The 15,395-nt window shown below is 43.7% G+C and overlaps 1 protein-coding gene across 2 annotated transcripts in view; it reads left to right on the top strand.

Moving 5' to 3' along the window:
- The window catches only part of eif2ak4 (eukaryotic translation initiation factor 2 alpha kinase 4), a 41,847-nt gene that overhangs the window by 10,664 nt on the left and 15,788 nt on the right, over window positions 1-15,395 (top strand). For both annotated transcript variants that reach the window (XM_048270944.1, XM_048270942.1), the window contains 13 exons: window positions 974-1,053; window positions 1,718-1,819; window positions 2,132-2,182; window positions 2,443-2,679; window positions 3,850-3,925; window positions 5,060-5,181; window positions 6,356-6,405; window positions 7,017-7,185; window positions 9,346-9,462; window positions 10,219-10,284; window positions 11,441-11,611; window positions 12,466-12,600; window positions 13,061-13,168. In XM_048270944.1, the coding sequence (XP_048126901.1) occupies window positions 974-1,053; window positions 1,718-1,819; window positions 2,132-2,182; window positions 2,443-2,679; window positions 3,850-3,925; window positions 5,060-5,181; window positions 6,356-6,405; window positions 7,017-7,185; window positions 9,346-9,462; window positions 10,219-10,284; window positions 11,441-11,611; window positions 12,466-12,600; window positions 13,061-13,168 (1,484 nt within the window). The remainder of the gene's footprint in view (window positions 1-973; window positions 1,054-1,717; window positions 1,820-2,131; window positions 2,183-2,442; window positions 2,680-3,849; window positions 3,926-5,059; window positions 5,182-6,355; window positions 6,406-7,016; window positions 7,186-9,345; window positions 9,463-10,218; window positions 10,285-11,440; window positions 11,612-12,465; window positions 12,601-13,060; window positions 13,169-15,395) is intronic.

Here is a 15,395-nt window from a genome sequence, read left to right as displayed (position 1 = left end):
ATTGAGAGCTGTAGCCGCATACATTTCAAAACATTGCGACGTGAACTGCCACAAAAAGCGGCTTAGGATTGTTTGTGAATAGGTCTTAGTGAGTTAGGAGTCCTCTCGACTTCTTTTAAGCTGTCCCAGTGCTACTTTTAGGTCTAAAATGCTTTGAGAATTACTCTTAATCAAAAAAATTAGGAGTCCTAAAGTTACGACTACCCATTATTTTTAGGATTTGCCAGTTAGAAGCTACTTTTAGCCTTAAACTTCTTTGTGAATATGGGCCCAGGGCTTGTTTGTCTAGCAGTCAGAGGGTATACTCACTCAACTGTAGTGATTGGCACTTTGTCACAAGAAATCTATTAAGTTTAGTTTGTCTGTACAGACAAGCATTGGCCATTATTTCTATCCACTACATAGAAATGATAAGGCATGATAAGTGAAACAAGTTGTTGGAGAGATACTTTTTTGGAATACTCTTACTGTATACTCTTATTGGAAAACTCCTATTTGTTTTTCCACCCAAAATGTCCACACATACAGGATGCATTCAGAAGCGGTGAGTTGCAAGGTCACGCTACGATCATGCGGCTCAAAATAAATAGCCATTTGCGTAAACCAAAGCCCTGACTATTTTGGATCAAAAGGCCACACCGAAGTCAGAGTGGTAATGTGACCACATATCGTCATGGGTACCCTGGGTACATAGAACATAAAGTAGCATTTTTATCTCTGTTCAAAGAGAGAGTTCATCTCAGGATCATCCTCACTTGAAGAGTTATCACCAAGCACGTAGCTCAGAGACCACCGTCGAGATAGCACCTTCTGTTTGTATTTTGTTTGTGTCTGTCAAGCAGCATATAACATGACAGTGACTTTCAAGTGAGGGACAACTCTCCAAATACCCAGGAAAAAAATGCAGACAAGTGTGCTTCTGAAAAGCATGTTTCATCATTGAAAAGCATCTTTCCTCTCCTCCCTGGGCCAGGGAACCTGACTGGGATGGTTGGCACCGCCTTATACGTCAGCCCAGAAGTGCAGGGCAACACCAAAGCCACATACAACCAGGTAGGAAACACAGGGGGGTTAAATGTTATGCTAAATAAGAAACCGTCCCATTAGCAGACCTGACAACCATACAGCCAGTTATGACTTTGGGGGGTGGGGGGGTGAAATGACACCATTTCATTGACCGAGCCAACAACCATTCAATCAGGTAGGAAGCACGATGTGTGTGTGTGTGTGTGTGTGTTTGTGTGGGGGGCTAAATGTTATGTTAACTTAAGATACTTTATTTGATACAGCCGACAACTATAAAATCAGGTATGATTTTGGGGGATGGGGGAGGGTTAAATGCTATGCTAAGTAAGAAACCTTTTCGCAGACAGACCCAACATCAATGACTTCCCTCACCACAAGGGCCCCTGTACAGTGTGGTGTAAATGTGTTTCCATCCTGCTGTGGTTGGGGAAGAAGGTCATTGTTTGGTCCATGATGGTTTTATGTGGGCAGATGTGGTCTGAAGGAACGTTAAAGATGTCCAAATCGCAGAAAGAAGTCGGCTCCTGCCGGGAGGCTGTGGAAAAATATTTTTTTGTTGCTTTTATTATGAAGAGGTATTGAGGTTTCTCTCTCTCTGTCTCTCTCTCTCTCTCTTACTGTGTGTGTGTGCGTGCGCGTGCGTGTGTGTGTGTGTGTGTGTGTGTGCGTGCGTGCATGCCTCTCACCACAGAAAGTCGATCTCTTCAGCCTAGGGATTATCCTATTTGAGATGTCCTATAGACCCATGACCACAGCTTCAGAGCGGATCTCAGTCCTGAGCATGCTGAGAATGGTGAGATTTACACACACACACACACACACACACACACACACACAGCCTCAGAATGAATCTTAGCTATTTGAGATATAGGTAACTCTACACACACACACACACACACACACACACACACACACACACACACACATATATACACATATCATGTCATATGACACTCCAAATCGTGCATAGCTGAGTTTGACAGGGCACTCTGGAGCCTCCCAGACCTCAAGCGTCTACTGATGAAGCACTTTGTGGACGATTGTAGCTGTTTTGTAAATTGCAGGGGCAATCCAAGTTCACCATTGTTTTGTTTGCTTTTGCTAGGAGTCTGTTGAGTTCCCAGAGGACTTTGTGGAATATGAAAGTGGAACTCAGGTGAGGTGTCTTGCTCAGGTGTCTTGCTTTGAACATGTTGTGCATTTATTTGTGTAAAGTGTAAAATCTATATGTTTACCATAGATGTATTGAGTTTACTACACCATGAAGACTCTTTTCCCAGACCTACACTCAATACCAATCCCTTTGCTAAAGCACCACTGTATCCTTAACCACCAGTTCTCTCATCTAGATCCGGTCAGCGGCGTTGTTCTAGAATATCACATTTCTTTGCGTTCTGCTTCGGCCTGTCCCTGCAGAGGAAGGTGATTGGCTGGCTGCTAAACCACGACCCGGCGCTGCGTCCCACAGCCCAGGAGCTGCTGAAGAGCGAGCTGCTGCCGCCGCCGCAGATGGAGGAGTCGGAGCTGCACGAGGTGCTGCAGCACACCATGGCCAACGTCAACGGCAAGGCCTACCGCACCATGGTCAGCCAGCTCTTCTCCCAGAGCACGTCTCTCGTCATGGACTACACCTACGACATCGACATCCACAAGGTATCTGCTGGCCCCAGGCCACTTACATGGGTGTCACTCAGCCATGTGTGAATACTATATAAGATGGAGAGAGGCTTATCCATGAAGGTCATTCACTGATTCATTGTGCTTATTCATCGAAGTTCATTCACACATTCATTCATTGTGCTTCAATATTTTCTCACATGTAAACAGAAGATGTAGAGAGGCTTTGCTAAAACATGTAAAGGTGCACAGAAAGAGTGGAGAGCAGAGAGGACTCATTAGCGGTGTTCTTGTAACTGTGTCTAGGTTTTTTTGGCAGTGTTAGCCTAGCTCTCACAGGCTTTCCAGGGTGAGATTTTCCCACAACCCAGCAGGCCAGTGAGGGCATCCAGATAAAGAAGACTTGATCGACTTTATGGGCACACCTTTCCTCCGTGGATCAATCGACTTAACAATTCCGCTAACTCCACAATTGTTTGCAAAGATAGTGAGAAAAAAAAACTTTGAAAAAAAAAAAAAACATGACCATATAATTTTGAACTTTGAGCAGCTTGCATTTTTAGAATCCTCACTTTTTTGCTTGTGCCTTGCTCATCAAAACGTGTCAGTTGCATCATTCCAAAGGAGAACCATTGAATTTGAGTGTGTGGAGGTGAAAAAAGCTCCCATTTCCATACAATTCCTACCAGATGATGGGCTAGCATGGCTTTGTTGACTGTCAACAACTCTCAGCAAGGCCTTCTGTGGGCCAGTTTCCCATACTTGGATTAAGCCCTAGCCATGGACAAAAAGATAATTTCAGTGGAGATATCCATTGAGAAAAAGCTTTTAGACTAGGACTAGGCTTAATCCATCTATGGGATACCATCCCAAAATGTAAACATTATGCTGTTGAGGCTTCAGATCTCTCCAGTTGTACCGGTATCTTATTTTGTTTTCATGGGCTCAATTCCAATTGTCTCATCTTACTCCAGGTCCTGTTTAGTACAGCGCCTACGCTTTAGTTTTGACCCACATTTGTAACCTTTAGGTGGCACTGTAGAGCTTCATGGGAGGCTGTCTTGTGCTCTCTTCATCTGGGATGCATAAAGCTGGCTGTGTTTGCGCCTCATTAATGGCTCTCTGTGTGTCTAACCCTCTCTCCCTTCCTCTCTCCTTTCTTCTCTCCCTCACTCTATCCTTCCTTCTATTTTTTTCTCGCTCCAGGGCAGTTTTAATTTCAACAGCGCCAAACTGCAACAGTATGTGTACGAAACAATCACCAGGATCTTCAGAAAGCACGGTGAGTCACGCCGCGGTGTGGGAGCCAGCACTCCAGGAAATCCGCTCATGTTTGGAAAAAAAAACTCTTAAAAACACCACCACCACGACCTCCATCTCCGCTGCCTCAGTCTTAGTCACACACCGACTGGTTTTTCTCTCCTGGGTCGTGCCATTGGAGTCTCGGGCCACACGAACACGAATGCTAAGCCGAGACAGAAATATTAACCCTGAAAGCCGACTCGGGGAAGTGGGTTTTCTGGTTGGGGCGCCACTGTCATGATTATAGATGGGGGCCTGCGAGCTGTTTGCAGCCTCATGTGTGGATGGAGACTGTGTGGAGGGGAAGCCACAAGCACCTATCATAAAGAGGGACAGGGAGAAAGAGAGGGAGAAAGAGGTAGATAGGGGGAGGAAATATGAACAAGAGAGAGGGAGAAATGGAAGGGGGGTGGCGAGAAAATGGGATTAGGAGAAAGAGAAAAGTTAGGCTGAGCATGAGGGAGAGAGAGAGGGAGGGATAAAGACTGCACTGGGGACATCTTGTGTTAGCTTGCCACATATGCCTTTATTTATCCAGTGGAATAAAAGCAGTGGTGTTGTTCCTCTATTTTCTGTTTTTCTTTCATGAAACAATATGGGGCATGCGTTTGGTTGGCACTCACACAGTCCCACACTGAGCCTGTAGGATAGGATGGGTTTAGTGTGTGTGTGTTTCCAACTGCCCCCAGGCTACTCTTGTGAGGTGTCATTGCACTGATGAATGCCTGCCCATCAGGCTTCAAGCTGTGCTTGTGTTCTTTAAGATGTTATTGATGTGTGCGGCTACAGACTTGAAGGCTGTGTATAGTAGCAGAATAGTAGTCTCAGTTTATTATACGTATGTGCTCATATGGATGTAGCCTCCAGCTGTATGTAGCTTGATGTATAGTAGCTTTGATTTCCTTGTGTTTTCGTTACCACGCAGCCCTTTATGTTCTGTGGTGTGGTGTTTCTGCCATGTGTATCCTTGCCATTTAGTCTAACAGCTGTGATCTGATGTGTTATTTTAACATTGTGTGCTTGTGACTCCCCTCATAAACCAACTCTCACTCTCACTCACACTCTCTCACACACACATACACATACACACACACACACACACACACACACACAGGTGCTGTGCGGCTCCAGATGCCACTGCTGTTGCCTAGGAACCGGACGTTGTATGAGGGCTGTGAGCTGGCCTGCTTCATGGACCACAGTGGCATGCTGGTCACACTGCCCTATGACTTGCGGGTATGTACAACAGACAGGAAGTGAGCACAGTTACGCAGACAAAACAGACAAGAAATTAACAGACAGGACTTATTTGGCAGATCTGGCTTAAAGTGATGCATGGCATGCTGGGTTGAACGCAATGCATGCTGGTTAGATATGTTGTTTGACTTGGTCAAAGTCACTGTGATGTCACCATGTCACATGACCTTAAGACCTCATGGGAGTAATGTGCCTGAAGTAAACTTGTTCAAAATTCAAAGGGATACCTTCTTGTATGTGATTTCTGTAAGAGTGGTACTGGAAATGTATTATTCTGCTATTTAATGCTGTAGTGTAGACCAATGACACAAACATCTGTTGAATGTATGCCAACAATGGTTTATGAAATCAACATCATAATTATCTATTAAGTCAGTAATCATGTTCATTTTAATGAAGGAAATTTAAATTGTATTAAGTGCAAACAAAATTCCGCGATATCTCCTATCTCCTAGCTCCCGGGGGCTGTCTGACATCTTTATTAGCTTTTCCTGGCTGACACTGGCAGATCATTGCAGATCATGTTGACGTATCAAGTCAGGCACGGTCAACCGCTGTTAATCCAGAACGAGCCTACAGACACAGTGAATAAGAAGTGAACACAGTTACACAGACACAACAGACAGGAAGTGAATACAGTTAAACAAAAACAGTAAACAGGAAGTGAACACAGTTACACAGACACAACAGACAGGAAGTGAATACAGTTAAACAAAAACAGTGAACAGGAAGTGAATACAGTTCACACACCACAGATAGGAAGTTAACACAGTTACACAGACACAGCAGATAGGAAGTTAATGTCATTGAAATGACACTACTTACATTAACACACCAGTGAAGAAGTAAAATGCCACTGCACTGACTCAGGAAGTTAATTCCCCTACACTTACACTAGTGTGTAGCATCTCCCCTCCATGTCACAGCCCCTTCCTCTCTCAGTCCTGTGGTTCATTAAAGCATGAAAAGCCATCAGGCATTTGATCTCTGCGTCACTGAATGGTGTCTCCAGAGATGTATTACTCACTCTTAATTGTGTGCTCTCTCTCTCTCTTTCTTTCTTTCTTTCTCTCTCTCTCTCTCTCTCTCTCTCTCTCTCTCTCTCTCTCTCTCTCTCTCTCTGTTTCATGTTGTTCATGACATTGTGCTGCAGTTGGCTTTCGCAAGATTCGTTGCTCGAAACAACATCTCACACTTAAAAAGGTAATTACTGATGCTCTTGCTCAGACTTCACTGCCCCTCTATAATTTTCTGAAGTAGAACACAGGGTCCAAGAATAGCCTAATAAACAACTTATCTGAGTGTTTCGAAAGTAAACCACATTTGACAGCAGCAAGAAAAGCATGAGAAATTTTACAATCTTTGAGGAGTCAAGGATATGTGTCCTTGCAGTCATGGCCATTGTAGTCTGTCCTTCCTGGTTGGGTAACAGCCAGTTGCCCTGTCCTTACTGGTCCAAGCTGCAGCAGAACCATCTGCAGTTTCTTCCCCTCACATATATGGGTGTTTAAATGACACAGTTGTGTCCTTCACTTCATTTTCCTTCTTTATAGTTACAATATTGATTACAATATTGAAAGAGCATTAAATACAATATTATTTGTTAGGCATTGCAGTAGTCTTATCACCCAGGTAGTTAATGCTTCTGTTGGCATACTAGTGCTATTCTCCCCTATTTGGTTGTTTCTCTCTGAACATGTGTTGAAGTGTTGTGGTGGCACACTCCCATCTGGCTGTTTCTCTCCCATCCACGGACAGCATTGGGCTTTGGAGGTCCCAGTACTGCTCTTATTGTCTGTTTCCCACTGCGACAGGTACAGCATAGAGCGTGTGTTTCGGCCGCGGAAGCTGGACCGCTCGCACCCCCGAGAGATGCTGGAGTGCGCCTTTGACATCGTGGCCCCAGTCACCAACACCCTGCTTCCCGACGCAGAGGCCATCTACACCATCTCTGAGATCATCCACGAGTTCAGCGCTCTGCAGGTAACATGGTGGATTTGTCCATGTGTGCTCTTGTGTAGACGAGTTTGTCTGTCTCTGTCTGTATGTCTTTTTGTGTGTCTGTTAGTTCATGTGTGTGGCTGTGTGCATGTATGTGTGTTGGTGTATGTGTCTGTGTCTGTGTTTGCCATTAACTGCCGGTAGTTGGTTCTGCTGTATTCTGTTTGCCCTCTGCCCTTAATACCTTGTTGGTACTCATTGGAACCGCAGTTGAGGTGCCTCCATAATAGCCACCAAACCTTTTTTCTTTTACCTTGAGTTTGCGGGGGACGTTTGTGAAGACAAGCAACTGATCCGAGGAGGTAGTTCACAGTGAGCATTCGGCAGATTTTAACAAGCCACTGGTGTCAGGGGTTCACCCTCCTTAAATGAGAGCCCAGTGTATGCTCAGCTCCCACTGAGGGTGCTGTAGTTGACCTGGAGCCATTAACTCCACTGGCTGGCCCAACCTCCAGAGAGAGCCGCCTGACACGGCCATTTCCTGTGTCACCAGTTCAGAGCTCAGGATGTTTAAACAGCTGGATTGGACCTGTACAGCTGCATACATTCTCCAGTATCATTAGGCCTTTATGTGTCAGACAGGTGCTCTGTGTGTGTGTGTGTGTGTGTGTGTGTGTGTGTGTGTGTGTGTGTGTGTGTGTGTGTGTGTTTTTTGCAGACTATCCTTTCTTTCACCAATGCTGTTTACTTGAATGTCAGATCATCTGCTTTCATATGATTATGCTGAAGTACTTTTAGTAGAAAACTTCAACACCTTGACTTGGTGCCCTACCATGAGTCCACTTTGCTCTGATTGATCGCACAGGTGCAATCATCAAGTTATAATAGACTACTTTTTAGCAACATGTCCCCAGACTACCATAACATAAGTAGACAATAAAGCACTTGATCTCAGTAGTTCACTCCATGCTTTAGCCTTCAAACATGCAGGTTCTGAGTTTCGTTTAAAGAGAAACTAAAATCCATCATAGGTACGGCTGAGTAGATGGTAGATGGCTGAGTTCTGGTTGGTGAAGTTGTAGACAGGTTGAGTAAATCCATCAACAAGCGGTCATATTCGTTGACCATACTATGGTAAATATCACTTTGGTTCACTTCTAAACGGACATGCGTAAACCTACATACCCCAACTCTAGGAGACACTGAGAAGGGTTGTCGGGTCATTGTTTGACCTGTTTTTTTTAGAACTTATGATGAACTGTTTTGACTTTGTTTGTCGCGGAGACCTGGCAACGCTTCACCCCACTAAACCCTTAGAGGCTCAGCGTATCCAACATCATAGAGATGGAGAGTCTGTTACACAGCACTGCCCTGGGGCTATGAGTTTCACACACACACACACACACACACACACACACACACACACACACACACACACACACAAACTCAGATGAGGATACGCACATACACACATATACATAAAGACACATTCACACAGAGAGACACAAGTAGACAAACACACACACACACACACACACACACACACACACACACACAGAACACTGATAATTCAGCTCAGAAGTTTTGAGTCACTCTGGATTCAGCAGGATAGGCCATGATGAATCAAACAGTTTGGCAGCACCATTTCAAAGCTGGCCCCTGTTCTCTTGTGCCGTATGTGTGTGGGCTGTAATCATTATGTGTTCTCCTCAGTGTTTACATGTTTGTATGTGTGCAGTGTATTTACCCCCCCAGAAGTCCAGTCTCAGAAATCAGACTTTTGATTCTCTTTAATCATGTACAGTGAAGCTTCCATATTCAGTGACAATGTAGCCGAAGCTTCAGTCATCCCTGGTCCCGAAGCCCAACAATATATAAAGTGCCATTTTCCATAAATAAGCCATTGATGTTTTAAATGCTACACCACTCTGCCGTTCCTCTTCCTCCTCCTGTACTGTACTGGTAGAGTGTGCATGAGGATGCACGAGGGTCAACATTGTGTTTTATACTGTTTGAAACGATTGCCACTGATCTTACCTTCATCTGACACCTGTCCTGACTCCTATTAGTGTTCTGGGATTGTTATAAACTGTGCTGCATGGCGCACTAACTGTGTGTCTGTCTGTGTCTGTGTCTGTGTCTGTGTGTGTGTGTGTGTGTGTGTGTGTGTGTGTGTGTGTGTGTGTGTGTGTGTGTGCGCAGGAGAGGAACTACACAGTCTACCTGAACCACACCAGCCTGCTGAGGGCCATTCTGCTGCACAGCGGCGTGCCTGAGGACAAACTCATGCAGGCAGCCAACATCCTGTGTGATTCCATGGTGAGAGACCTGACAACCCCTCCCCCCATGCTGTATGTCATGAGGGGGTTATCAAGTGTACATATACATTTCTTATTTGACAAGATGCTTTTTAGAGACTTATAAGACTTATGAGTGACTCACTCACTCAGAACAGGGTTACTGTTTTAATGAATGACGCCATAACTTCTCAAATTTATTATGATAACATTTTACAAATGTAACAAATTCCATACTCAGAAGGATCAGTGAAGGATGAGTTTTGTGAATTTTAATAAAATGTTCACTCTGAATACAGCATAATCCTGAAGAAAAGTCAGTCCTGAGAATGATGGCAACACAGGAAATGAGGGTCTGATGATGAGATGCTAGTTGGCTGATAGGTCATTATAATCAGTTCGCTGAATAATCCGTTCCTATCAGTGCTCCTAATGGTGGATTCTGCTGTTACCAGAGCATTGTTCTATTTACGTATAATCAAAGGGAGTCACCTGAGAGTAAGAATTGGGGAGAGACACGGATGGAGTCTTGTCTTGTGTTTTAATGGAAAATGCAGCCTTCCAGTTTCTTATTCTCAGCTGTGTGGAATATTATCAAATGTTTGGTTACATCTTTTTTCTGTTTTAACTTTGCATGAACAGTGAGTGCTCTCTGGCAAGGATTGCCATTTGAGTCACCCCATCTCACATACACACACACACACACACACACACACACACACACACACACACACACACACACACACACACTAATAGACTCACACTTTTTGTGTTTCAGAGTGAAAAGCTCACAAAGCGAGAAGTGGAGGCCAAGTTCTTCAACTTATCTCTGTCCAACAACAGCGTGAGTCCCCTCTCTTCCTGCTCCAGGTTTGGTTAGCTTCAAACTCCCTCTGCGCTGGACAGAGCTCAGCAGCACACATTGCAGCCTAATGTCTTCCCCAGGACAGGGCTAAGGGGAGGGGGAGGGGGGGGGGGAGGGGGGGGGGTACAGGCACCTCTGCCTGGCCTGCCAAACCCAGTGAAATCACCATGTGTATGATGGCCACCTTTTATAAGAGCTGGAAGCTCATCCAGACCTGGGGAGCAGGTCTTGCATGTGAAATGAGAGGCGTCCAGTAACAGCGGGAGTCCCCTTCCTGTGCCACCGAGCCTGCTGGGCTGCAGTCCGCCGCTTCAGCTGGATCATCCCCTGGGTTTGCAGGGTTGACTTCAAAATATTTTTCCAGAAAGAAGGGAAAAAAACTGCAGTGAGATTTTGATTAATATCCCTGAATGAAGTTGGATGTCAGAAGGGTTGATTCATGAATGAAACATGCCCCCAGGTGTAGATTTGTCTCATAAATATTTGGAGCTGCGGTCCAGTCCTTCCTGGTTATTTCTATGCTGAGGGAGATCATCTTAACAAAGAGGCATTTGGCTATAACGCAATGCATGTCTTTGAAAACACTTGGAATTTAATCTATTCTCTATGGATTACAGTTAATTAATTATTAATTATGTTAATAGCTAATTAATTAATTATTAATGAATTAACGGTTTCCTCTCAAAAGATGTCCTGCTCTTGCCCTTTCTTTGTTCTTCTGTCCTTCTTCTTGCCTCCCAAAGACCACGACCAATGAAAATTAAGTTTTGAACCTTGTTAATGTGTCTGTGTGATGTCTGCTGTGTTTTACAAGTATATAATGAGTACTCCTCCGAGCGCTAAAAACAATTTACATTAATGCCTCTTATCCACCCGAAAAACACACACACACACACACACACACACACACACACACACACAGCATGACTACCGTCAACTAATTAATTACTCAATGCCTAAAGCATTTAAGCAAGGTTGAATTAAATGGCTTCTCCTTAATCCAGACTAGATTGCAATCTAACTCTGTTATACATTGACAGAGTGCAACTAATTGCAACTAATTAAATCATCTAGTATGTAATAATCATTATGTGTATATCTATCTAATCAATAGACTTGTGCCCTGTTGCATCAGTTGCAGACGCTGTACAAGTTCATTGGGCAGAAGGGTGAGCTGCAAGACCTGGTTCCCTCGCTAGACTTCCTGACCAAGCAGAAGACGGCCGTGACCCAGCTGGCCAAGCAGGGCGTCAAGGAGCTGGAGGAGCTGACCAGCCTGCTCAGGAAATTGGGCATCAAGCTGCAGGTAGATCGTCATTAGAGGTTGATTGATTGCATAATATATATTAGCAGTAGGCTGTGTTAATCGAATATACAAAGTTAAAGTTATTATTTTTTGCGATCACTCACATTATGACCATTTGCCTTGTAATGTCTGGCAACAAACATAAACATGCTTTAGGACAATTTGGGGAAAGTTTGGCTGCTATAAACATTTGCCCAAATTCCCTAAATCCCTTAGACTGTAATGTGTATGGTAATATATAATTATAGAATAAATTACTTTTAAAAAATATCAACCAGATAAACATATCGGCAAAATATGTTGTCCAAAAAAAAGCAGCATCATATGTCCTCTAATCACGTCAGTTCACACACCATGACATGTTACACAATGTAGTCCCACTCTTAATTCCTCAGACGCATCCTAGACTTCAAGTTGTGGGAAACGATTATTGCATAGACATATGGTACCCTTCAATGGAGTGAGACATACAGGATATATTATCCTATATCTTGGTAACAGTCATATACTGTGAGGTTTAAATTTGTTTGAAAATAAGTTTGTGTGTCTCTGCCAAAAGTAAGAACTGTGTGGCAGAGACCACAATGCTCAACTTGATATGCATTTAAATGTCAGATCAACATTAAATAAACGCTTATAGCTTAACTCATAACTTTACATGCAGAAGATGTTAGGAATGTGTAATAACTGTGTTATAGGACAGTCAAACTTACTCTCCGATCTGGCATGGACTCACCTTTAACTTTGACTTTAACCTTGAACTAACACCTTGAGACAATGTAAGTTGTTGGTAAATTAATGGTTCCATGTAGATAAATGAAAGTGAAAATTAAAGTCTCTCTCTTTTTCCTAAGGTGATGGTGAACCTGGGCCTGGTGTATAAGATCCAGCATCACAGGGGGGTCATCTTCCAGTTTGTGGCCTTTGTCAGGAAGCGCAGACGCACGGTGCCTGACATCCTCGCCGCTGGTGGGCGCTACGACCACCTGGTATGACCAATACCCAACCTTTCCTAAACTAGAGGGCATGTTGTTCAGGCCTTGCCCATCAGATGAATCCAGAGTTACTCCAAAATGGATGTACTGTAGCTCGTACGTTGTGCTGGTTACAGATATCTGTGACTAGAGATACAGTGAATATGTTCTGACCATCCTAAGTGCTACATGGATGTGTGAGAACTGAGTGTTCTTTGGTGGGAAGGTAGTGTGACACTTTAGATGTGGATTGATGACTGACACACAGACCATAAAATATTTCCAGATAAAACTTTAGCTGAAACTTCAAATTTTTCTAGCATGTCCATTTTGTGACCACTTTTAGCTTGTCCACTTGGACCAGCAAGTAATGTGGCATGGCATTTAATCCATGTCAACATCTGCCGTTTCAGATATTTTGTGTGTTTGACGTTCTTCCCTGCTGTTTTTTTCCACCTTGTTGTCCTGTGTGTAGATCTCAGACTTCCGCGGCCCGGTGGGACCAGGCCCCGCACCCTCAGCAGTTGGGGTCAGCGTGGCGCTGGATAAGATCTGTGGTGCTGTGGCCTCTATGGAGGAGCCGGTGGGTCAAACAGACTTTTTTGGTTTTCATCTTTGCCCCCACTTCTTTTTTTAGGTTTGCTTGAACAATGACTGATTCATGAGTGGGCTAAAAAGAGCTGTACGTGTGTTCCTGGAAGAGATTGCGGCGGATAATGTGTTTTTTAGACCACTGCTGTGCTATGCTGGGCTTGCTGTTAACATGAGTGGACGGTGTGGAATGGTATTGCACACACAGACAGCCCTTCCAATTTGAATAGACACTAGAATCTGTTATTTTCACATCTATTGTTGCTTTCTGTGTGCAAGGTAGCATTACTTTGCTGTTTCAAATTGAGTTTGCAGAGACAGTCAAAAGTCAAAGTGAAATGGAAATGAAACTTGTCTTGTCTGTTGTTGCTGCTTTCTGAAGCTGGGGTTGCTGGGGTTGGATTTCCCTGATTTGAATGTCTTGGTCAGATTGATTGTCAGGCTGTATATATTTCCTCTGCCGTCAAATGATTTTGCACATCTGTGCTGCAGTTGTGCAGTTATGTGTGTGAAACAAAATTGGCATTCTTTATTGAATCTCGAGGGGCAGTTTGTATCAGTATGAAAGCATGCGTGTCGATAGGGCCATGCAATTAATCAAATGAATCGATTAATCGTTATTACACCGTGTTCCGAATTATTATGCAAATTGGATTTCATAAACATTTATTTTTTTGTTTTCAATTAAACTCATGGATGGTGTTGTGTCTCAGGGCTCTTTGGATCATTGAAATCAATCTCAGACACCTGTGATAATTAGTTTGCCAGGTGAGCCCAATCAAAGAAAAACTACTTAAGAAGGATGTTCTACATTATTAAGCAGGACACAGGTTTCACGCAATATAGTAAAGAAAAGGGACCTCTCTGCTGCTGAAATTGAGTACTTCCTTGGACAAGGTATGAAAACATTGGATATTTCCTAAAAACGTATGCGTGATTTTGAAGAAATTTGTCGCTGATTCAGAGCACAGGTGGGTTTGTGTAGACAAAGGCATACTAAGGTTTCTGCCAGACAAAGTCATAGGATTAAGAGAGCAGCTGCTAAAATGCCACTGCAAAGCAGCAAACAGGTATATGAAGCCGGTGCCTCTGGAGTTCCGCGAACCTCAAGGTGTAGGATCCTCAAGAAGTTTGCAAATGTGTATAAACCTACTATTCGGCCACCCCTAAACAATGCTCACAAGCAGAAACGGTTGCAGTGGGCTCAGGAATACATGGAAGACTAATTTTCAAACAGTTTTGTTGATGGATGAGTGCCGTGCAACCCTAGATAGTCCAGATGGATGGAGTAATGTATGGTTGGTGAATGGCCACCATGTCCCAACAAGGCTGAGACGTCAGCAAGGAGGTGGCAGAGTTATGTTTTGGGCCGGAATCATGGGGAAAGAGCTGGTAGGCAAAGTATGTAGTGTTTCTGACTGACCACTTTCTTCCGTGGTACAAAAAGAAGAACCGTGCCTTATGTAGCAAAATCATCTTTACACATGACAATGCACCATCTCGTGCTGCAAAGAATACCTCTGGGTCATTGGCTGCTAAGGGCATAAAAGGAAAGAAACTCATGGTGTGGCCCCCATCTTCCCCGACCTCAACCCTATTGAGAACCTTTGGATCATCATCAAGGAAAAGATCTATGAGGTTGGGAGGTAGTTCACATCCAAGCAGCAGCTCTGGGAGGTTATTCTGACATTTTGGCAGCTCTGGGAGGCTATTCTGCAAAGAAAAACTTGGTCGCCGCACACTCTAGCTCGTATTCCTTTTATTTTAATTCCAACGTTTCGGCCTGTCAGCCTTTGTCTGTCAGCCTTTGTCAAGGTTCCGGAACTTTGACAAAGGCTGACAGGCCGAAACGTTGGAATTAAAATAAGAGGAATACGAGCTAGAGTGTGCGGCGACCAAGTTTTTCTTTGTTTATTCTCCCTTGCCTTCTGCACCTCGAAGGGTGTACATTATTTTTGTTATTTATAGGCTATTCTGCAAAGACAATAAAGCTGAAACTCTCCAAGAACTCACAAGTTCAATGGATGCAAGAATTGTGAAGGTGATATCAATGAAGGGATCCTATGTTAACATGTAACTTGGCCTGTTAAGATGTTTTTGATTGAAATAACTTTTGACCTCCTAATGCTGCAAATGTAACAAATTACCATTTTTAGTTCTTTACAACCTATTAAACTCTTGTCTTGAAACTCTGTTGTGCATAATAATTTGGAACAGTG

This window comes from Alosa alosa, chromosome 19, assembly GCF_017589495.1.
Source record: "Alosa alosa isolate M-15738 ecotype Scorff River chromosome 19, AALO_Geno_1.1, whole genome shotgun sequence".
NCBI classification, from domain to species: domain Eukaryota; kingdom Metazoa; phylum Chordata; class Actinopteri; order Clupeiformes; family Clupeidae; genus Alosa; species Alosa alosa.
The sequence above is the reverse complement of the archived record's forward strand: the minus strand, read 5'-3'. Positions and strand labels throughout refer to the sequence as shown.